At 34.2% G+C, this 24,394-nt stretch overlaps 1 protein-coding gene across 3 annotated transcripts in view; it reads right to left on the bottom strand.

Moving 5' to 3' along the window:
- LOC145293711 (1-deoxyxylulose-5-phosphate synthase YajO-like) overlaps positions 1-24,394 on the bottom strand; it is an 83,311-nt gene that overhangs the window by 38,344 nt on the left and 20,573 nt on the right. Inside the window, exons 1-3 of one of the 3 annotated variants that reach the window (XM_080140144.1) lie at positions 13,284-13,432; positions 3,122-3,270; positions 398-412 (exon numbers count right to left, since the gene is read on the bottom strand). In XM_080140144.1, the coding sequence (XP_079996270.1) occupies positions 398-412; positions 3,122-3,270; positions 13,284-13,295 (176 nt within the window). In that variant the 5' untranslated portion in view covers positions 13,296-13,432. Of the gene's footprint in view, positions 1-397; positions 413-3,121; positions 3,271-13,283; positions 13,433-24,394 lie in introns of those variants that run through there. The other 2 variants (XM_080140142.1, XM_080140143.1) reach the window with 2 other exon arrangements.

Here is a 24,394-nt window from a genome sequence, read left to right as displayed (position 1 = left end):
CTCCAGGCATGGGCGAATTGTGATTTTATATTATAGTTGGACTTTTTAAAACCACAAATACGATTGTAAAAATCTTTTAAAAATTATTGTTTAATTCCAAACATATTTTATTCTTTATCTGTTTTGTGTGTCTTTTATTTGTCTTCTTTTCAGCATTTTTCCAACTTTAGCAATAAACAACTGAACCGGTCCTTTGCAAAATTTCTTTAAATTAGAGATAGGAATTTAAATATAAAAATGTTACAAACGCATTTTCACCTTTTCTATTTCTTGTAACACCGGGTAACTCCAGGTAACCTTGCTTATGAATAAATTGTCAGCATCAGTAGTTAGATCTCTCTTGGTACGTGTTATATCGTGGAATGCGTTAGGATCAACATAACATAAAATATCTTACCGCATGTTGTCCAGCCTTCTCGTGGGTATGTTTGCAGCACATGGTGAAAGAATGGAACAATTATGAACAAATAAGAAATCACTTGCTGTTACATAACGATATATGTTTATTATGGAGACACACACACGTAACGACAATTCAAACATAATAGATGAAAGGTTAGAAGTCCAAGTATGATAACACGAACAAACGGGAATGCTGCTATTTTTTTCATTTTGAAAGTCACTCTGTTTTCCCTCCACTCTGTACTTCCAGTCGTTGATCTCGCGATAAGTCGCGAGAATTTAAAGTTTAGGATTAAAGTTTAGGAAAGGGAAGGCAACTTTTCCCAGGGAAGTAAAAAATTACTCACCTTGCATTATACTTTTGTATCATCCTAACAGTACATTTATATTTTTGCGTAATAATTGGTTTCTATCTTTAACCTACATTTTCTGCTGAAAGAAGAGATGTTTCCCTGAAGAAAAAATTCAGAGCAAAATAAGGTATATTTGCAAAGAAATCAATATAATTAAAATTTATTGTTTATAATAACATGTACCAACATTCAACGAAAGAAAATGGCTAGGTAGAATTAAATATCGATGTTATAAAAGCAGTGCTTATTTAGGTTTGTCGTAGAAAAGTCACTTCGTTTTATATACTAGAAGATATGAATTTTGATTAACACTACTTCTGAATTTTTGAGATGAGGATTAATAATTTGGATTATTTGGATTTTTCAAACTACTGTTTCATCTTGAGTGCTATTCTTATAACATTTCGGCCGATACAACCTCCAACCTTCTTCAGGTGTGTCTTATCAAACTTAGGAATCTTTCGGTCAAACTCAGGAATTTCTAAACCCATGGCGTAATGGATAAAGTACTAGGTGAAAATTCAGTTCTAAGTGAGACTGTTCTGGAGATTGAATGTTCAATACTCAATGCACGTAATGTTAAGAATACAATTTGCGAATTACTTAAGACTTCTATCTGATCATGGCTGATGGAACCAGAGCATGCTACCCTTGTGGATGAAATAAAGGGTTCCGTTCAAACTCGCATACAGATTCTGAAATTCAACAGAAAGATTCCCAAGTTCGACAAGATATGCTTGAAGAAAGCTGGAGGTTACATTGGCCGAAACGTTGTGCAAATAACACTCAACATAGGAACAGTAATCCGAATAATCCAAATAAGTCAAATTAGTTGGGTTTCTGAAATCTGTAATTGAATATTCATTGAAATCAAATCTCGATTGGTAATCTTATCTTGTGGAGCATGACTTGCAATTCTTGAATATTTATTTCTTATCATTCAGAACATGACTTAAACACGACATTGTTTCTGGCCTTCTTTTCTAGAATATGTAATATATACCTACAGAAATTCACTCACTCACTCTCTTTTACTTACACACTCATTATGTTCCAAGTGGCAATATGACTTGTTTGGGATGGAAATGAATAAAAAATAAAAATAGTTCTACAGAAATAATAATTGTGGAATTTTTTTTAGTCATATTTTGTAAGGGGTGGGGGGAACATAGATTGGAAGTTAATCGAGTGTCTATCATGAAAATAACAATAGAAGAGGAAGTGAGTGAGAGAGAAAGAGTGAGTGAGAGAGAGAAAGAGTGAGTGAGAGAGAGAAAGAGTGAGTGAGAGAGAGAAAGTTAATGAGCGTGAGTAAGTAAAAGTGAGAGAGAGAGAAAGTGAGAGAGAGAAAGAGTGAGAGAGAGTGAGAGAGAAAGAGTGAAAGAGAGAGAAAGAGAGAGTGAGAGAGAGAGAGAAAGAGAAAGAAAGAGAGAGAGAGAGAGAGCAACCTTTCTTCTGAGAGAAATTAACTTTATAGAAGGGAAAAGGTCATCCTCCACTGAATTTCCAAGTTAAAAATCTATATAAGAATTTCTGTAGGTATATATTACATGTGCTAGAAAAGAAGGGCAGAAACAATGTCGTGTGCAAATCATGTTAGATTCCTCAGACTATTGTTCTCATCTTGAGTGACATTTTCACAACGTTTTGATCGATGTAACCTCCGACCTTCTTCAGGTGTATCTTGTCGAACTCAGGAATTTGGACAGAATTTCAAATGGAACCCTTTATTTACTTCATGGGGGTTTGTGCTAGAACTGTTTGCAAGGATCCGTATCGTACAGGTTAGAATACTTGGAAAAATCAATTGTAAAAGTGATATTCGCCTGAAGGTTGAAGGTTCAATTCTCAGTGTGGACGACTTCTATACAGTCATGGCTAATGGAACAAGAGCTTGCTACCCCCGTGAAGTAAATAAATTCTGTTTGAAATGTTCAACATTCTGTCCAGATTCCCGAGTTTGACAGAAACATTCCAGAATTCAACAAGATACACCTGAAGAAGGTCGGAGGTTACATCAATCGAGACGTTGTGAAACTGACACTCAAGATGAGAACAGTATGAAGAATCCAAATAAAAATGAATAAGGATTCCCGAGGTTGACAGAAAGATTCCCAAGTTCGACAAAATACATCTGAAGAAGGTCGAAGATTGCATCGACCAAAACGTTGTGCAAATGACACTTAAAACAAGAACTGTAGTTCGAAGAATGCAAACAAAACGAATTCAAGATTAAATATTTTAATTTTAAAGCATTCCAATGTACCCCTTCCCCATTCACATAAAAGGGTTAAACGTATACTTACTTTGCTAACCAAGTAACTAATGTATCCCCCTTCATATAAAAGATTTAAACGTGAACTTACTTTGCCAACCAAGTACCAATTATCTTTTCTGATGTTCCATTGCCGTAAACATCTGCCGTGTCAAAGAAATTCCCTCCAGACTCCGCAAAAACATCCAACATTTCATGTGAATCTTCCTCATTTGTGCAACCAGGAAACTTTAACTGATTCTGCATGGCAAGGAAAAATAATAAAAATATATTAAATAAAAAAAAAAACAAAAAAAAAAATGAGACTCAGCTTCCAGAATATTCATCACCTTTTTTTTACAAATGATTCAGCAAAGATCACTAGAGGGGATTTGTAATGATGGTTGTAACTAGTAAGAGGATGGCTCAGCAAGAATTTGTTTACATTGGACTTGAAAATGATAATGTCAGCCAGGAAGCAGCCTCATGGCAAGAAACTTTGCTGATGGAAGTTTCGTTTAGTTCTTTTTTTTTTCTTTGGGAGTCATCACTTATCAAAGTCCAAAGGCCACTCGAGGATAAGGGTTAAAGAATGTAAGGTGGTAGTTTAGTAATCGTTAATTGTATAAATTTGTTAGAATTTGATTATTTATAGGAACGCCTGAACAAGAACTTGATTTGAAGACTACCATATTGTATTCAACCAGAAAGCAGACCAGTGGAATAGTGTTTCACAGACAGGCAGTTCTGGGAAAGAAGCTCTATTCATGAAATCTGCATTTAGATTTAGGCACAGATAGAGAGTGGGGGAAATCGTTTATAGTGGTTGTAGCTAGTCGAGTGTTTTTTTTTGTGAAAGTTTGGGCAGGGGGGACTATAGATTGGAGTTCAGTCGAGCACTTGCCATGAAATTAATGACAGAGCTGAGACATTTTTTCTGTGGGAAAGAGGTTGTAGGGAAGAGAAGATTGCATGGGAGTAGTACTTGGTATTTTTAAGTAGATGCTCTGACAAATTACAAACACTTATACTCCTCGATGTAAATACCCCAACAAAGGCGGCAAGCAGCAAAATCCCGCCTCTACCCCCCCCCTCCCGCCCCCAATGTAAACAGTAAAATCTCTGAAAAATGTTAAATGGTGTTCTAATCGGTAAATGTCAGTCCGTTACTTATGGAAAAACGGTTAATTAAATTGCACGAGCACTTTTTTCTGTTTATATTGAGGGAGGAGGCTGGGGTGGTGCTGCCTAAATTACCCCTAAAAAAAAACAAATTAGAGTGGGTAGTGTTCTGTTGTTACATATCTGAATATTTACCGATTTTCAACCTCACTGGATAATTTTTAATGTTTTTATTTCATGTAAAATGTATATTCAGCTCGAAAAGCATACAGTGTTTACCAATGTATTTGAAAATTACTGTTGAACAAGGTAAGTTTGGGAAAAGGAGTTAAAAATAAAAAATATATACAAAATACTGTTAGAAACTCGCTCAATGTATGTTACCGTGACATAAGCTGACATATATTCGGTGGGTTTTTAAAACTATATCTACCTCAGTATTTTCTTTAATTTTCTATTTTTTAGCGATTATCAAGACCCCTAAGATGTGATCCTCTCATGTAGGACATTATTTTTTGTTCTCACGTAACACTCGACGCTACTTTTTTTTTCTCAATAAACGCTTCAAAATAAATTAAACCACTAACAACTTAGCCAGCTATGTAGAAAAATCGATTTTGCCCTTTTAAAAACAACAGTAAATAAGTATAAATATTTTTAAAAATATTATGTGATCTGCAGTCTCGTTTTTGAACAGAATAAACGCTTTAAAAAAGTGAAACCACTTACAACTTAGCCAGTTAAGTAGAAAATGTCCACTTAGAAAATCGATTTTATTTTTTTTTTAAATAACAGTAAACAAGTAAAAATATTTTTTTTAAATATTATGGGGGTATAGTCTCTTTTAAAAACAATACCTCCTTCAAGAACGGCCATAAAATGTGTTTTCAATCAATATTTATTCAATAAGAGACCAGTTTTCCTACCTAATAAAAGAGGACAAGTTTTCCGGGTACCAGTTTTCCGGATACCAGTTTTCTGGGGACGAGTTTTTCTAAATTCACAGGTTTTGTCTGATCACTGCATCCTTTGAAATATTTTGTTTCCTTATATTTTGTTTGGTTTTGGCACAAGTGCAAATATAAATGAAAATCTCACAAAAACCTTGGAAAGGCAAACATTGAGAAGTTTTTTAACTTAAAAAAAACAAAAAACTTTCATTTACATTTAAAATACCCTTAACATGAGATTCTACTTTTTTAGGCGATTACGCACACTGAAACGTCATTTTTAAATTTAGAATGGGGGTTCAGCTGTGCATATAAATATAATGTAAATGATCCCATTTCAATGCATTATAACTTTTTAAGCAATTAAGTAAATTTCACCACTAATTCTAAGGCCGATCAGCAAAATCATAAAATCACATGTAATTGATATATTTTTTCGCATTGCCACTCGGACTTAGGGTTAGTAGTAGGAAAGGAGCGTGTTTTTAATAACTTTTAACAATACTATATATTAATACAATAGCGTGTGTGTTATTTATTTTGTGTGTCACGATTACATTCGAGTGACTGTTGTTTGATTATGGATTCCCATTTCTTATAATAAATAATTTTATCAAGAATTTTCATAAATTTTAGTTTCGGTTTCGATTATAGCTGAAGGAACTCAAGCTGATGAATCCCAAGTCATATGGATATATTTTTTTTATTTTTGAAATCACAACTTTATAATATACTAGCGGGGGGGGGGAGGGTACCTGACGTTGCCCGGGTATTTAGAGGTGTGTGTGCTCGGGCAAGGAGGGGGGGTGGGGTGTAAACAAAACATAAGAATAAGCGAAGTAAATATTTTTTAATATCAAATATTAAATTATTAAATATTTTATATAAAAAAATGTTCAAACTTAAAAAAATCGAAAAAAAGCACAAAAAAAAATAACGTAAGGCAAACGAACGATGTTAAATGTAAAGATCAAAAAAACAAAAACAAAAAAGAAAATGCGAATGTGATGGAAAAACCCCCCAGAAAAACCAACGTTAAAACTTCTTTAAAAAATCTGAAAAATAAAAACGAAAAAAAAACATAGAACGTGAAAAATGGCTTAAATAACCCTGTTTCAATATTAAACCTTTAAAAATCAAAAAAAAAAGAAGACATCTCACACAACGATTCGAACCCAAAACCTTTAGATAATGAAGCAGCGCTTTAACGAACTGAGCTAAGACGATGTTGACAAAATTAGGTCGTTTTTTTTTTTAATATTTAAACTAAATCATGTTCCGACATCATTTGCGCATGCGTAGAAGCGAACTTGTCATGAGAGGACGGTTTTTACTGACCCTTCCCTGTAGAAAACTGATGATTTTAGGGTGAAGGAATTAATGTTTTTGGCCAATTTTTCGGTATTTGTTGGGCGAAGGATCGGGCTTTAAAATGATACCAATCTCGTGAAAATCCGTGACCCGTGTCAAAAGTTTTTGCGAGACATACATATATACATACACACATTTTCGCTTTTATATATATAGATAAAAATCGATAAAACATTAACTCTATAATAATATATACAAAATCTGCAAGAATATGTAATATAATATTAAAGCATACTTTATGACCTGGCTGCGCCGGACATCCTTGCTAACTTAGATAAATACTTTTGCAGTTTTAACAAGAATTACAATAATATCAGAGCATCTCTATTTACGCCATGAATACCAACATCAATATATTACATATGAATGAGTTCCCTGTGGAATTTCTACAGATCCCGCTAGTTGTTATTATTTCCATTTCGTTTTTGTTTTGTTTCTTACAGCAAAGCAAATCAATTTAATAAACCACCAAATTTATATAATTAAAATAAAATTTAAACATTCATAGAAGGAAGGCACATAATAGTTAACGAAGCCCAAGTCCTTTCCATGTTAAAAATGGTTTTCCAATTAGTAAGATGATTATTTAGAAATTCGTTCGTAACAATTGGGGGAGTTGTTAATATTTTGTTCTTACATCGTTTTCTCATTTTACCTATCAATCGTCGACTATTTTCAACTGTTTATGAAAACTTTCAAGTAGCATGTTGTATACTAACGATGAACTGATACAATTTAACTTTGTTTAAAATCAAAATAAACCTTTTGTTGTCTTTCAATTTGCAATACATTAAAAGGAAAACATTTGAGAAAAAATATACCCGGAAATTACTCAGGAATTTATGTAATAATTTGGAAATTTACAGGGGAGGGGGGGGGGAAACAACACAAAAAAAAAACCAAGTCTCTAATTTAATATTTATAAATATTAAAAGAATCGGAATCGGCAATCGAATCGGAATCCAAAATTTAGAAAGGAATCGGTAATTGGATCAGAATAGGGAAAAATTTTGGAATCGTCCCACCACTAGTTCCTATGTATTAATTGGTTCCCTCATATTTCCAATGTTTGTATTGATTGGATTAAAATCAAGTTCCACTATGTTTAAATTTTTCGTCAGTTGATCGTTGTGCTTAACCACTGGATATCCTTTCATTTGCTTTTTTTTCCATTTTTCATTTTTCTTTTCTGCATTTGTGACTAGTTATTATATAAGGCAGTTTCAATTTATGCCAGTACTAACAAATCTATAGCTATGCTATAATAATTATTTGCTTATATATTTCCTCTGATGAAAAGAACACAATTCTTTGAAACTTGGTCATTATTAGATGGGTGACTACTCGGAAATATAAAATGCTTTATGTAGATCACCAAAGTTAAGCAACAATTAGCTTGGTCATTATTAGATGGGCGACTACTTGGGAACAACATATGCTTTATGTAGATCACCAAAGTTAAGTAACATGAGGCTGGTCATTATCAGATGGGTAACTACTTGATCACAAAAGTTAAGCAACAATGAGCTTGGTCATTATTAGACGGGTGACTACTTTAGAATACAAAATGCTTTTTGTAGATCATAAAAGTGAAGCAACATAGGGCCTGGTCATTATCAGATGGGTAACTACTTGGGAACATCAAATGCTTTATGTAGATCACCAAAGTTAAGCAACAATGAGCTTGGTCATTATTAGATGGGTGAATACTTTAGAATACAACATGTTTTATGTAGATCACCAAAGTAAAGCAACAATGAGCTTGGTCATTATTAGATGGGTAACTACTTGGGAATACCAAATGCTTTATGTAGATCACCAAAGTTAAGCAACAATGAGCTTGGTTATTATCAGATGGGTGAATACTTTAGAATACAACATGTTTTATGTAGATCACCAAAGTTAAGCAACAATGAACTTGGTCATTATTAGATGGGTGAATACTTTAGAATACAACATGTTTTATGTAGATCACCAAAGTAAAGCAACAATGAACTTGGTCATTATTAGATGGGTGAATACTTTAGAATACAAAATGCTTTATGTAGATCACCAAAGTAAAGCAACAATGAACTTGGTCATTATTAGACGGGTGACTACTTTAGAATACAAAATGCTTTATGTAGATCACCAAAGTAAAGCAACAATGAACTTGGTCATTATTAGATGGGTGACTACTTTAGAATACAAAATGCTTTATGTAGATCACCAAAGTAAAGCAACAATGAGCTTGGTCATTATTAGATGGGTAACTACTTGGGAATACCAAATGCTTTTTGTAGATCACCAAAGTTAAGCAACATAGGGCCTGGTCATTATCAGATGGGTAACTACTTGGGAACATCAAATGCTTTATGTAGATCACCAAAGTTAAGCAACAATGAGCTTGGTCATTATTAGATGGGTGAATACTTTAGAATACAACATGTTTTATGTAGATCACCAAAGTAAAGCAACAATGAGCTTGGTCATTATTAGATGGGTAACTACTTGGGAATACCAAATGCTTTATGTAGATCACCAAAGTTAAGCAACAATGAGCTTGGTTATTATCAGATGGGTGAATACTTTAGAATACAACATGTTTTATGTAGATCACCAAAGTTAAGAACATTGTTTGGTCATTCTCAGATGGGTGACTACTTGAGAATACCAAATGATTTATGTAGATCACCAAAGTTAAGCAACATTATTTGGGCATTATCAGATGGGTGACTACTTGGGAATACCAAATGCTTTATGTAGATCACCAAAGTAAAGCAACAATGAGCTTGGTTATTATCAGATGGGTGACTACTTGAAAATACCAAATGATTTATATAGATCACCTAAGTTAAGAACATTGTTTGGTCATTCTCAGATTGGTGACTACTTGGGAATACCAAATGATTTATGTAGATCACCAAAGTTAAACAAGAATGAACTTGGTCATTATCAGATGAGTAACTACTTGGGAATATTTCATGTATATGTTTAACAGTGGAGTGGTGGATATGAAGACAGCCCCGGAAATGGCAGAAACCGTTTACAAATTAACATTACTATTGATTGGTATGTTTGTAATGAAATAAACAGCCTAAACAATGCTTCTAAGTTATTATTTTAGTAAGTCAGGACGTATTCAGAGACCACCAAAAAAATTTGAAGACTATGTTTGTGATCCGGAGTAAGACTGAAGGGATGTAATATATTGGACAGGGTTATCTCCCTTACACTCCAATGAAACTATTGATGCCATTTATCACTAGAGGTGGTAACAGTCTTTTACGGGGCATTTGTAAATAAAGCATGCGTGAACGGCCATTTTGTTTTGGCACGTGCTAACAGCTCATTCATCTATAATGTTAATTTTGTCTTGTGCTAATGAAATTCTCTACCTATATGATAGCCAGGTACGTCCAAGGATGGATTACTGTTGCCATATATGGGCAGAAGCTGCTAGAAAGATCTTATCTTGCCTTGACAGAGTTCTAAATAGACTTCCCTTCAACCTCTTTCTCACAGAAGAGATGTGACGAGCCTGCCTCTGCTTTATCATTGTTTTCATGGCAAGTGCTCGTCTGAGCTCCAATGTATAGTCCCACCTCACCAAACTCATGAAAAACACTTGTCTAGCTGAAACCATTGTCAATAATTTCCCCCACTCTTTATCTGTGCTTAAACCTAAACATAAATTCCATGAACAAAGCTTCTTTCTTAGAACTGCATGCCTGTGGAACCCTCTTCCATTTGCCTGCCTTCTAGCTGACTATAATTTGATCGTCTTCAAATTCAACGTAAAATAATTTTTGATAAGCCGTCAATAATCCAATTTACCAAATTTCCACTACTAACGATTACTATGATATTGTCCCATTGACACTCATTAACCCTTATCCTCGAGTGGCTTCCAGGCCTTGATAAATAGTGACTCGTTTGTAAAACAAAAAAAAAAAAAAAAGGAAAAAAAGAAAAAGAAGATTAACGTTTGGCAACCAGAAAAATCGCAGACATTTTTGAGATTTTCAAATTGTGTGTGGAAAATGAATTGCATTAATATCAACTTAAATCAAAGGAAAAGAAAACATTTTAGCCAACCAAATTTTATGAGGATCTAAAAAGAATGAATGCCTATTGACCTTAGTCTTGAAAAGACCAAAGTTATAAGTAGGAGGAAAACAGCCAGTAGTAAGAGAGTTCCACAAATTTGCAGTGACTGGAAATAAGCTATTGGTAAGTATTATAAGACATTAATTGATGAAGACCACCAGACCAATAACTAAAAAAAAATAAAAGTGAAAAAATAAAACAAGTAGGGAATAAATAAGACAATTCTGAAGAACACATGCCATAACGGTACTTATAGAAAAGACTGAGACTAGCAACATCGTATTTGTGAGAAAGATGATGCAAAGAAGAAGAAAAGGCGACACCAACCAAATTATATGCTTCTGGATTTTATCACAAAACCTTAAATGAGAGTCAAATATTGGAAAAAATAAAGAAAAAAACAAACACAAAATCATGATTTAATTTTTATTTATCAAGATTAAAGTATTCCAAAACTTTTAAACCTATTTTTAACATCACAGCATTTGACCACATCTCTTCCGGCCCAGGGCTCTATGGTCAAATTTATCTTTAGTTGACCTTTGACAACTAAATATTTTTGTTTACTAGTCAAATAGAAAAGTTACTAGCCAAACCTATATGATTTTTGGAATATGACATCTTCGTTTCATGACGAATATGTACATTATAAAGATTTTTCTGTAGTTTTTTTTTTTTTTATATATATGTAATTCTAAATATACAACAAATTTTATGTTGATACTTGAACGTGTAAACTTTCTGATTTCTTCAGATATTTTTTTAAACAGTCTTCGTAAAAAAAAAAAAAAAGCAAAACGAAAAAAAAAGCAAAACGAAAAAAAAAGCAAAACGAAAAAAAAAGCAAAACGAAAAAAAAACGAGTATATTGTTCTATTAAACTTTTATTGTTTAAATAATTTAACTTTGTTCATTTTATTAAAAAAAAAAGTTGAAAAGATTTTTTTACTTGGTGAGCTTTGGAAGATTGTCAGTGAAAGAAACACAATCGCCAAAAGATAAGCGTTTCATTATTTCTAATCACCACTTTGAAAAATCACTCGCAAATGCGACGGTTTCACTCGCAATGTAGAGCCCTGCGGATGCTTTTTTTTTTTCCATTACTTACTCTGTTCCTTATTCCGATAACAAGGCTCAAGCAATGAATGGAACGCTTCGTCCATTGTAACGAAAAATTTCCTGAGAACGGAGTCTGTACCAAAGGCATCAGCGATGTGCCCTTGGGGGTTTGTCCGCTGATGGCTATCATGGAAAATGTTATTTAAAAACGTTCCACAACAGATCAAATGAGGGCTTATGGCTACGAACGGTTTTAAAAGTAGAGAATTCAAAGAATCGGCATAGCGAAGAAGGGAGCTTTGAAATTGGCTAAAACTATGAATGATCGCAATGTCAATTTTTTTCTTGTAATCTGTTGAAGGAAGGCCACACATTTTAATCAAGTTTTTCCCAACCAAATCCAAATCTTTCTTTTCACAATCCAACATCAATTTAACAAGACTCAATGGATTCATCACAGTTTCCTGCAAAGAGGCCTTTTGCTGGGGGCTATACTCGCAAATTTCTTTAGCCTATGAATACAGGATGCATACAACGAGACAAGACACCATCAACTTTTGTATTTCAGGAGTAGAATTTTTCACCCAGTAGACAATGGTTGCAGCTACAAGTTTTAATTCAGTAGGAAATTTTTCCAAAAACTGCGTTGAAACACCTAATGCTGATAGTAAAACTTGCTTGCGGATATCGAAAGACACTGTGAAAATATCGTTAAGAGCTGGAAGGGGGTTGCAATTGTCCAGTTCAAAAATTGGTTTCACTACACGTTTCTCAATATCGATTCCATTTCAATTATATTCTTCAACAGACTGTTCGGATGCTGGCAATCTGTCCACATTGTGTAAGATGAGGATGCCATAGATCACCTGTCTGATATGACGAGAACATGCATGACTTGATTCCCATTCAAGGTTTTCAACTTGGTTATAAAGAAGCAATGATTGGCGATTCAATACAGTGTTATAAAGAAGCAACGATTGGCGATTCAATACAGCGTTATAAAGAAGCAACGATTGGCGATTCAATACAGCGTTATAAAGAAGCAACGATTGGCGATTCAATACAGTGTTATAAAGAAGCAACGATTGGCGATTCAATACAGCGTTATAAAGAAGCAACGATTGGCGATTCAATACAGCGTTATAAAGAAGCAACGATTGGCGATTCAATACAGCGTGACAAAACTTGGAAACATTTCCACTCTTGAATGATTTCAAGAACCACTGGGGAAGAGGATTTCCATTCTCCGTCAGTATATTGGTTGCATTCACTGAGAATTCAAACTGACCTGTCTCAAAATATTTTTTCATATTGAATGAGGATTCTGATTCCTTATAGTAGTTCACAGCATTCTGCATCATTTTGATAGCACTATCACAATCTTCGTTTGCAATGAATTCAGTCACATTTCCAATTGCTTCAGAAACACTGCTCTGATTTTTCAGCCAATATAATAAAGATAACATTTTGGAATATTTCTTTCTATCAATAATTTGTATACCAAAATTCCTCGGTGCTTGTTTCAGGCTGCCAAGGAAATTTGCGAAAAGCCTTTGTTCACTATTATCACCCCACCTACTGACACCGTTCAACAAGGGTAACATGTTTATGTCAAGTTCTGGAATACTTTTGTAAAATACTTGAAATTATAAAAATTGCAATATAAAGAAGTAATCGACTTACTAGTATGTTCATTTTGTATAGTTTTCATTGGGAAATCCAGCTGCTCTAAAAGTACAAAACCACCTTCGATATAGAACGTGAAGAAATCACTGTTACCACTCAAAACAGGACATTTCCATTCATTAGCCAACATTGCGATACTTTTCAGAACTTTAAAGTCACCCACCACAAACGGAATTCCAATTTCAACAATGATATGCTTAAATGTTTCAAAACCAAGTTCTGGTTTAAGATTTTCATTTTCTCCTTCGGTAATTTTCTGAACAGCATGTATATCTCTATTAGTAATACACACGGACGAAAAAACGCTTTGGATAATCACAGATTTCAAGGTAGTTCTACTAAAATAGCCATATTTTTTAAACCAAAGCACTTCAAGTCTTCAAATTACTACTGTTTTGTTCGGAAATGAATATACTTTCAAATGAATTAATAAATATGAATGTACATTATATATTTTAAGAGTTTTAAGCAAATAAAGTCTTGTGTTTTAACAAAGATATGACATTTTTACTGAAAAAGTAGTGTAAAAAATGTGACGAAACGCATATGGTCTTAAAGAGGGAAAAATATCCAAACGTGTGAGGCACAAAAATAGCCATAACTTCCTTAATTTTAATCAGATTTTAAAAATTTAAAAAGATTCTTTCTTAGCTCATCAAGCTCTTTCTATGCATACCAATATTGAAATATTTTAAGCTATTTCAATTTTTTCATGTGTATTGCTATCTCTATGAGCTTCTTGAATTTCCCAAGGGTCAAGTTCTCTGCAACCATAGAATACAAGGTAAGGAGAAATGCCACATTTTCTTAACAATCCCAAAAAACTTTTTACTTTATCAGCAAACACATGGTAATCACCACCATATTCATTAGAGATGCCAAATTCCAACTGAATAAAATAGTACAAGTTACTAGCGTCGATCACTAGCTTCGTGTCATGAAGATAATATTTTTTTTATTAATGCACGCTGTGATGTCATGAATCTCCACAAACCTCGGACACACATTATTTTTTGATTAATTTGTTTTTGTAGTTTTCTTTTATGACAGCTTCGACAGGTATATTTTTCTGCAAAGAAAAAAAAAAAAGAGAAATCAATATTAAAATTTCTTGTTCGCACACCTTCACACTAATTAGAAGACTAGGATTTGTAAAGTGATTTTGTATTATTTGGACTATTGCTCTAATCTTAGATGTTATTCTCACAATATTTTAGCTGATACGATTGATGGTTCTCCCTCTCCACCTCCAACTGTTAGGAATTTAAAAAAAAAAAGAAAACAATATGACAAAAAAAAAGTAATAAGTTTATCAGCAACAGAACAAATAATATAGGAAGTTGTTCACCAAGGTACACAAAGGGAACTAAAATAGGATTGTTAATCAAGGCGTGTCAGTAACAGGAACAAAGGATCGAACAATAAAGGTCAGTATCTTCAGAGTTTACAGGCAGTTGAGAAAAGTTGAATGGCTTGAAGCAGATGGAGATGAGCTGACATCAATCGACAACAAAGAGGCCTCACTAGACTATGTAAATGTGGACGTTAACATTCACAGAGTTCATGGTGTCACACACACACACGCAAACACCCCAAAGTTTATGTTTTTTTGTGTGTTTTGTTTTATTTTATTTTTTATACTTGTGACACCATGTACACTCCCCACAGCAGCCGCCAATGTGAGAGACGACGACATAGCCAGAAGAAATGATAAAAAAGACCATGGAAACAGTGCTATCATTGAGGTGCTCTCATCCTCACCTTCATTTACACAGCAAGATGATGATACCTTATCTTCCTCCTGATATGAAAAACTTTTAGTGAGAAGATGATCTTCGTGCAGAGGAATTAGCTGATGTCTGTGACATATGCCACATACAGTTCTTCTGCAGCATTCTCTAAAATGGTGTCTCTTTCCCCAGGCAGCTAAAGTACAGCTTACTGTTTATGATGAATCTTTTAATCTCTTTCAAAGAATCTTCTGTTAGTTTGGGACAGTCATATAGGGAATAGGCATCACCACAACGTATGCATTTGTTAGGCAACGATGCGTTCTTCCTTCTGAAGCTTCTTGACACTGTCTGGCCTCTCTCGGACTCATTGCCTGTGTTTACAATGTTAGAGTCATTGATATCAGTGTTAAATGTATCTGCCTTAAGATACCTGGTGCGTGTACTTCCCTCGGCAGGATCAAGGCAAGTAATGAGCAGATTGGATTGCAGGCTATGCATGCTTCTTTTGCAACGAAGGAAGTAAATTAATTGGACGAGTATTTTCTGTAATAAGGCTATGCATGCTTCTTTTGCAACGAAGGAAGTAAATTAATTGGACGAGTATTTTCTGTAATAAACTGCATTTTTGACAATATATTAATTCAAAGTTTGATATAACACATGTCAGAAACAATTTTTGACTCGTTTGAAAAGCTTATATTTAATCTCTTGCTTCAAAGTTCAAATGCAACTATTTTATCACTGAGGCGCTTGTTTTCAAGTGAAGTCTTTTAAAAATGAAAACGAACCTTAATCCTTGATCTGTTTTAAAGATTATTTGAACTTTAAAATTGACTTAAATTGAAGTTTTGGCACCCGTGGCAAATGAACAGTTGAAAAGAAATTATTTGAACGTAAGCCGGTGTTGCTTCTCGAAAGCTGCCTTTTAAGTTAATTCAGTTTAAGAACTTTAATAAAAAAAGGATGTGTTTGTTGCCTCAAAAGAAAACCTGCAGTTGAAACTGCTAATTAAGCTCTATTTCGAAACACGCCTGTCAAAGATTTAAAAAAAGAAAAGCAAAAATAAATGTCCTTTCGCATTAAAACATTCAAGTTTAGTTGTTGAATTATTGCAATTAGTGGAGATGCTAGGGTTCATACCGTCCTAATCCATGGCAGAACATCCCGATTCGGAAACTATTCTCTGTATTCTCGTCTAGCTGTTTTGTTACATATCGGTTCCACCTTGAAGTAATCAATCAAGAAGCTTCCTCAACATCCTTTGGTTTTCTTTGCAGTCATTTAGTATCTGTAAACCCTTGATGTCGGGCATGGCATTGTCACAGCTTTGTAGGAAGTCACTGTACTCCCTAAGTTTAATGTATTCGTGTAAGCCAATTCTCAGCCACCTGTTAAGTTTTTCCCGGAACGAACGGTGTATGATGAAAAGACGAACATATCAAGCGTTCAACTTGTCCCATGCTTGTTGATAGGCCTCGTTCTCTTTCCTGTAGAAACTGTCTTCCAAGGTGGATTTTGCCTCCCCATCAATATACCTCTGGAGATAAAATAATTTGTCTGCAGGATTAGAGCACCATCTCTCTATAAGCGCTCTAAAGCTTGCACTTTATTCGACAAACTTGAGAGGGTCGCCGAAAAATACTGTGGATTCTGAAGTTGAAAATCAAGTGAGAGCTAGTGCTTCCTGCAAAGTTCGTACCAAGGATGCTTCTTCCTTAACAGTTTGACCCTCCTTGTTCTCAATCAAGATCCTCTCTTTATATGGAGGAGTATGCCTCACATTCCTTTCTCGTGCCTCTTCTTCGGAATTGGCCTTAAGTCTTCTTTTCTTTTTTTACAAAGGCATCACCACATTATCAAGGCCCAGAGGCCACTCAAGGATAAGGGTTAAAGAGTGTACAGTAGAAGTTGGTCAATATAGTAATCATTAGTAATGAAAATTTGGTAAATTTAATAACTTATATGGAACGGCTCATCAAGAACTTATTTACTTTAGACTTGAACAAAACCATATTGTAGTCAGCCGGAAAGCAGGAAAACGGAAGACAATTCCACAGGCGTGCAGTTCTAAGAAAGAAGCTTTGTTCATGGAATCTACGTTTAGGTTTAGGCACAGATAAAGAGTGGGGGAAATTATTGATAGTGTTTACAGCTAGACGAGTGTTTCTTGTGAAAGTTTGGCGAGGGGGGACCATAGATTGAAGCTCAGTTGAACACTTTCCATGAAAATAACGATACATCAGAGACAAACTCGCAACATCTCTTCTGTGAGATAGAGGTTGCAAGGAGGAGAAAAGGACATCTCCTACGAGGCTACGAAGTCTATTTTGAACTCTATCAAGGCAGGACAAGTTCTTTCTAGCAGCTCCTGCCCAGATGTGGCAACAGTATTCCATCCTTGGACGTACCTGGCTCTTATATAGATAGAGAATAGCATCAGCAGTGAGATATCTACTGGATCGATAGAAAGATCCCACCATTTTTCCAGCGGCCTTGGCAACAGATTTGATATACGTGTTCCATTTAAGATCAGGAGTAATGGTCAAGCCCAGAAGCTTGTCAAAACTTGAGGCCTCCTGAAGACGAGAGCCATTCATTTCAATTGATGACAAATGTGGATTAGAATGTTGATGATGTAAAGAGAGAAGCTTGGTTTTAGATTGCCTCTATAATCTCCACTTCCTTCTGATTTTCCAGTCTCTTAACTTCCTGATGATGAGCCTAAATAACAGTTTCTATATTAATTTCGCGGCTGCCTCTGCTCTTTTAGATGAGATGCTTGATGATTCCAAGAGGTGGCTGGAGTGGCTGCTATATGCGGTTGTGTGGATCCATAGATGGATCTGCCATAGTCTCTGTGGAGTAGTAGACATAACCTTGACTTCTCTAGATTGGCATCAAATTCATCTTCATCCTCAGCAAGCCGCGTCCTCATCACTCACAACAAGTCTGCTGTAACTGCAACGCAAGCATCTACCCTCCTTTGGGTTGGTCAGGTGTTTTTTCTATGTCATTACACGACTTTTTACATGAGATTTTAATTCCTCAAGTGCTCATCATGTCGTGCAACTCCTCCTCGGAACATTCATTTTTCAACCTCGTCCTAATGCTTCTAGCTTCTGTCTTCCATCTGCCATACATCACACTGAGTTTTTCTCTCTTTGAGACAACTCCTGTTCCTTTAACTCCTTCATTTTGGCTGTTAATTGTCTTGGGAGGACATCCTGGTTTCCTCCAATTTTGGTCCAGCTACAGCACCTTATGCATCTTCTCCATTTGCTCTGATGGCACCTGCACTCAGAGCTTCTTGGGTGCACAACAAACTGTCTATATGCTCGGCCGACTCTCTGTCCTAAAATAAAAGCTTGTTTCTGATGGACATTTTTAGAAATTAAAAATATAAGAGGAAAAAATGTGACCTAAGCCAAAATAGCGAATTAGAGGTTGAACAAATCGTGTACGATGGTTAATGACAACAATGAACCTTGGTGATTACGGGGGAGAGGAGGCAAACATCAGTATAAAATAGTTTCTAGAGGTATATGAAATAGATTATATCGTTACTTCCCTTTTGTCTGTATTTTTAGGTTACTCCTTTATTTTTATAATTTTATTTATGTTTTATTTTTTATATTTGTATAAAAAAAAAAATTAAAAGGAAAACTCTTTTGCTGTAGTTAAAACACCGTCTGAACTGGGATGAAAATATGGCGCCTGCCGCATGTGATTAAAAGCCTTCACTATAGACGCTGTGTCTTCATAGCCTCTACTGGAGGCTTATGTTTTCACTGAAACTGTACCCGGCCGTTGGAATGACAAGGCTTTCATGAATTTTTATTTTACAGTTTGACATCATTATTACACCGTGAAAACTGCATGGTACTTGTACATAATTGGAACCAGACATAACTCAGCATCCGATCGGCTTTACTTGAAACATGACGTCATGCGCTCGGGTTTGACTGTGATCTAATGTAAGGCGTTGATCACCCAACCAATAGCAGTGTCAAAAGTCGCCATTAAAAATGCGTGGTAAAAACTTGAATAATTAGCCTTACTATCTTTCAAAGCTTATAACTACTTGAAAAATGTAATTTAAACCCTAATTTTTTTTTTCAATAAAAGGAGCAAGAACCAAATTTTAAAATAATACAGGTTTAATAGCAAAATATGCAATATTTGTTTTTAAAATCGGTTTTCTTTAAAAAAGATTTCACGAAAATCAACAAATTTTAACTTACTTCAAATATAATAAATATATATAAATTCCCCAAAAAATTACTTACCTATAAAAATACTAATCAATGGGTACTTCCATTCTTCATTGTAAAGAATTTATCCATATTTATATTTTATATTCCATGTACTTTTTAAATAAAGGATTTTTTAAGCAAGGATTAAAAAATACTGCGATTTTTAAATTGTTATATCAGATGGTCACAGAGCGTGTGTGTCTCCCTTTCTTTGAGTTGAGAACTACAGTGGCCTAAAAGCGCCATAATTAAGCTCCCCTTTCTATTTCTGACATGTATTTGTTGTCAACAAAAGTTAGTCAATATGGGTCACCGTACTTGAAAAATGATCACATTCACTCATAAGTAAAGTTACTTTTATAAACAAACCCCTTGACAAATTTTCCATTAATTTTTATTCTCTTAAAGAAATACATGAGTTTTTGATTTAAAATATTTTATTTCTTCTTTATGGAATGAATTTTTTTTAAATATCTAAAATAAAACAACATTGAATGAAACAGAAAAAATTGTTGTAGGTGTTCAATTTTTACAGGACAATATTTTAAAAATGTGAGGTTTCACTTAAAAAAATCAATGTAGTTTTTAAAAAAAGTTTTAAACTTTTGACTTTACAGGTAAATTTTCACAAAACTATTCTTTTTTTTGTTTTATTTATTGATCTTTTATCTTAAATTTGTATTATGTAAATCTGAGGTGAGAAAATTAATTATTTTTATTTTAATAGACATTTCAAAATGGAGGTGAATTTTTAAAAAAATGTTTTTCTAGAATATTATATTCTATTTATTGGAAACAGCTTAAAATTTCACATTAAATCTGCAAATATGGTAAAAGTGGAACCCACAGAATAATTTTGATAGATTTTTAAAGTGAAAAAAATGGAAAAAAATTTAACTCATAAAATTCAATTCATTTCATTACGTAGAAAAAATGGTTGCATGAGTGCGCGCATGCACTTTGTAAACACTTTTTTTTTTAAATAAAAAATCATATTCCTATTATTTTTTTTAAAAACTTTAATAGTTTATTTTGGAAATATATTCCATAAAGAAATCAAACAACACACTTCAAAAAGAGAAATTACGAGTTTTTTTTATATTTTATTCGCAGTTTTGTGTTAAGGGTGACAAAAATTCCCCGAAAATTCTGGCACACCTAGCCAACCAATCCGCTGCAAGGTAGCAGACGAACTGTTCAAAATAAAAATTGGAAGGAAATAAAAATCATTCAATCTATACTCCTATAAATTCGCTTTTCTTTTGTGTGTATTGATATTCATATTAAAACCCCTCTTTTCTATTTATTGAAAAATAAAATACAATTTCTTATATATGGGTTTTGGAATTGCATTCACTAATTTCCATATTCCTTTAAACATTCCTATTAGTTGCTTCGGGTTTTTAATGGGATAATCATCTTTAGTTAACTATTACGTGTAATTATATTCATGCAGATATTCTACATAATAATTGCATAATATCTGCGTAAAAAGTTTATAGTAAACACAAAATTGTTTCCATATACGAGGGGCATGCAATAAGTAATGCCTCTGACCCACTTCCAGTTGTCTGATCTAGCTGAAATTTTGCATATGCAATGATTTATATCTCTACGGGTTATGTGACAAATTACAGTTCTGAACTAATTGTGGTTTCTGTTTTACAGGTGTTTGAACTGAGTCAAGTGTGAAATGGAGCCTGTTGAATGTCAAGCAGTGATCTGGTTTTTGTATTTGAAAGGACGCACACCACAGGAGACTTTTGATGAAATGAAAGAAACTTATGGTGATAATGCCCCATCATATGACCTTGTAAAACGCTGGCATCGTGAATTCAAACATGGCCGGAAGTCTGTGGAAACAGTTCCCAGACCTGCCCTGCCTCTTCTGCCATTGATGAGGCATCTGTCCGTCAAGTTGAGGCTGACATTTTGGAAGATCGGCGCATTACTATTCGCCAAATAGCCCAAGATGTCAAGATTAGTACAGGGTCTGTGAAAACTATCATTCATGACCATTTGCATATGCATAAGGTGTCTGCCAGATCGATTCCCAGGTTGCTTACACTATTCCAGAAGTGAGAACGCGTCGAGTGCTCAAGGATGAATTTGGAGATGTGCCAAGAAGATGAGTCAAAGTTTTTCAAAAGACTGATTACACAGGATGAAACCTGGGTCCATCACTATGATCTAGAGACCAAAGCCCAGTCAATGCAGTGGAAACACTTGGACTCACCACCTCCAAAGAAGGCAAGGGTGCAGTCCTCCACTGACAAGGTCATGCTCACAGTCTTCTGGGACTAGGACTGAGTAGTGATGACAGATTTCCTGGCAAAGGGTACCACAACTACAGGAGCCTATTATGCTTCACTTTTGAGAAAATTAAGAGAAACTATCAAAATCAAGAGGTGGGGCAAGATCAGCAAAGTTACCCTCCTCCTGCAGGACAAAACTCTGGTCCACAACACGCATGTCGCTAGATCAGAAGCATGGGCGTATGGTTATGAAATCCTACCCCATCCTCCCTACTCTCCTGACCTTGCACCCTCTGACTTTCACCTCTTCCCAGCCATGAAGTTGTTTTTGAAAGGAAAGCATTTCCCAGATGATGCAGCCTTGATTTCTGAAATCACGTCGTGGTTGGAGGACCAACCTGGGGTGTTGTACAAAAACGGTTTCCAGAGCTGCATCAAACGATGGAAGAAATGCATAACTCTGGGTGGTTCCTATGTAGAGAAAGACTAATAACTGTGCCAAGTTTCATTGCTCTACTGCTATGGAAAGTGGGTAAGGGGCATTACTTATTGCACACCCTTTGTATATTTATGTATAGGTATATATTTTTGTTTAACAAATTTTTCCTACCAAACTCCTCCTAGAGGTTTTGGTCTACAGACATGAAACTTCATATATAAGGTATTTGAATCCATGCTAAACTTTATATTTGGGTTTTAGCCTGGAAAAAAATCGGTGCAAAAGTGTGAAAATTAAAAAAAAAAAATGCATTACGAATGCATAATGTAGTAGCTATTTGTTCATGTTTTAATTTTTAGCCTTTCAGTAAACGTTTTCATAGCCCAGTCATTTACGGCAGAGGCAAAATTAATCGTGAGCTGAATGTTTTGGTTTCAATTCTCGGTGGTGGCGCATGAGTCTTTTTTTTTGCTTTTTAAATCATTACTATATCTATCTATCTATTTATATATATATATATATATATATATATATATATATATATATATATATAAGTGAAAATGTCTGTCTGTGTTTTATCTATGGTAGTTAAGAAAGACTATTATACAGAAAGGCATTACTTTACATATTCACACTTTTTAATATATACATATGCACATAACCTTATGAACAGTACATAGGGCCCAAGCAAAGCCAGGCGGCACCGCTAGTATATATAAAAGTGAATGTGTGTGTGTGTGTGTGTGTCTGTATACATTTTCCTACACAATAACTCTGTCAATTTTCAGTCTACAGACTCACATGGTTCTGAGATTTGGGAAAATCTTTCTAATTCATTTTCGGCCAGAAATTTCACTGTTAAAGGATCAAAGTTCAACGATTTGACCTTTGAGGACTGTACCAAATTCCTCTGACAATTTTGGGTCTAAACACTTGAAATTTTAGATATAAGCTCCTTAGACATGGATCTAACTTACTAACTTGATTTGAGACCAAAACAATAAATGTTAAGGGATCATAATAGAGGTCAAAGTTAAAAAAATTGACCGCTTTTTTTTTTTTTTTGCTCAACATACACCTCCAAACACCCGGGCAATGCTAGGCTGAAATGCTATATATATAAAAGTGAACGTGTCTGTGCGTGTGTCTGTGTGTGTGTCTGTGTGTGTACATTTCCCTATGCAATAACTGTCAATTTTCAGTCTACAGACTCGAAATTTGATATACAGGGTACTGAGATTTGGGAAAATCTTTGTGATAGGTTTTCAGCCAGAAATTTGGCTGTTAAGGAGTCAAAGTGCAACGATTTGACCTTTGAGGACTCTACCAAACTCCTCCGACAATTTTGGGTGTAAACACCTGAAATTTTAGATATAGGCTCCTTGTACATGGATCTAACTTACTAACTTGATTTGAGCCCAAAACAATAAATGTTAAGGGTCATAATAGGGTCAAAGTAAAAAAAAAAAATGACTGCTTTTTTTTTTTTTTGCTCAACATACACCTCCAAACACCCGGGCAACGCCGGGCTGAAATGCTAGTTCACTAAGCAGCAAACACTTGAAACAGCCCTTATCTTAGGTATGTGCAAAATGAATACTGATGCTCAAAATGTATAAACATTTTGATACATCCCTTTACTTAAAAATTCACCAAAAATCATGAAATTAACCAATTTTAATGAAATTTTCAGTATTTATCAAATAATGATCACGGAATGTAATGAACGTATTTTATTTAACTCTTAGTGGAAATGTATTATTTTGTTTAAACAAAAAATACCTTTACTGAAGTTATGGTTTTCAGTAGTAAAAAAAAAATGCATAAATTTATTTTTACTTTTTTTATACAAATAAAGCATCATAAAATATAACCATAAAACAAGATATTTAATTTTTACAAGAACATTATGAAAAAAGTCCCTAAAGTCTGTATTAATGAATTTGATATAACTCGAAGAAAAATGAATTTCCTGCACTACCGATATTATCATTAAATTAAGCATTGTTTATTTAATATTTTCACATAAAAATGATTATAATTGCAACAAAAAATTCTAGTTTTTTTTTTAATTACAGGTTTTGCATAATTTTTATATTTAAGATTTAGGTACAGGCAAAAATGGCCGAGATAGAGGGACATAGTTTTGAAAGCTGATTTATCATAATTTTTTGTAGGTTTCCGACTACTTTTTGATTGTATTTGAAAGATTAGAGACCAAAGGTAATTTCCCAAAAGGAAACAAATATTTGTACACGTGAAAAAAAAAAGTTATGAAGAATGTTTTCACAGTGAGCTAATCAATTCAGCTAAATTTTGAAAGTTAAATAAATTCATTGTAAAAATTCTGGGTCTATTTCAAAGATAACAAGCCATGCATGCATAGTCCCTTTCTTGTGCTGCACGTGAGATGACGCCACAAAAAATA

This window comes from Euprymna scolopes, chromosome 15, assembly GCF_053919585.1.
Source record: "Euprymna scolopes isolate OS-2025 chromosome 15, ASM5391958v1, whole genome shotgun sequence".
NCBI classification, from domain to species: Eukaryota; Metazoa; Mollusca; class Cephalopoda; order Sepiida; family Sepiolidae; genus Euprymna; species Euprymna scolopes.
The sequence above is the reverse complement of the archived record's forward strand: the minus strand, read 5'-3'. Positions and strand labels throughout refer to the sequence as shown.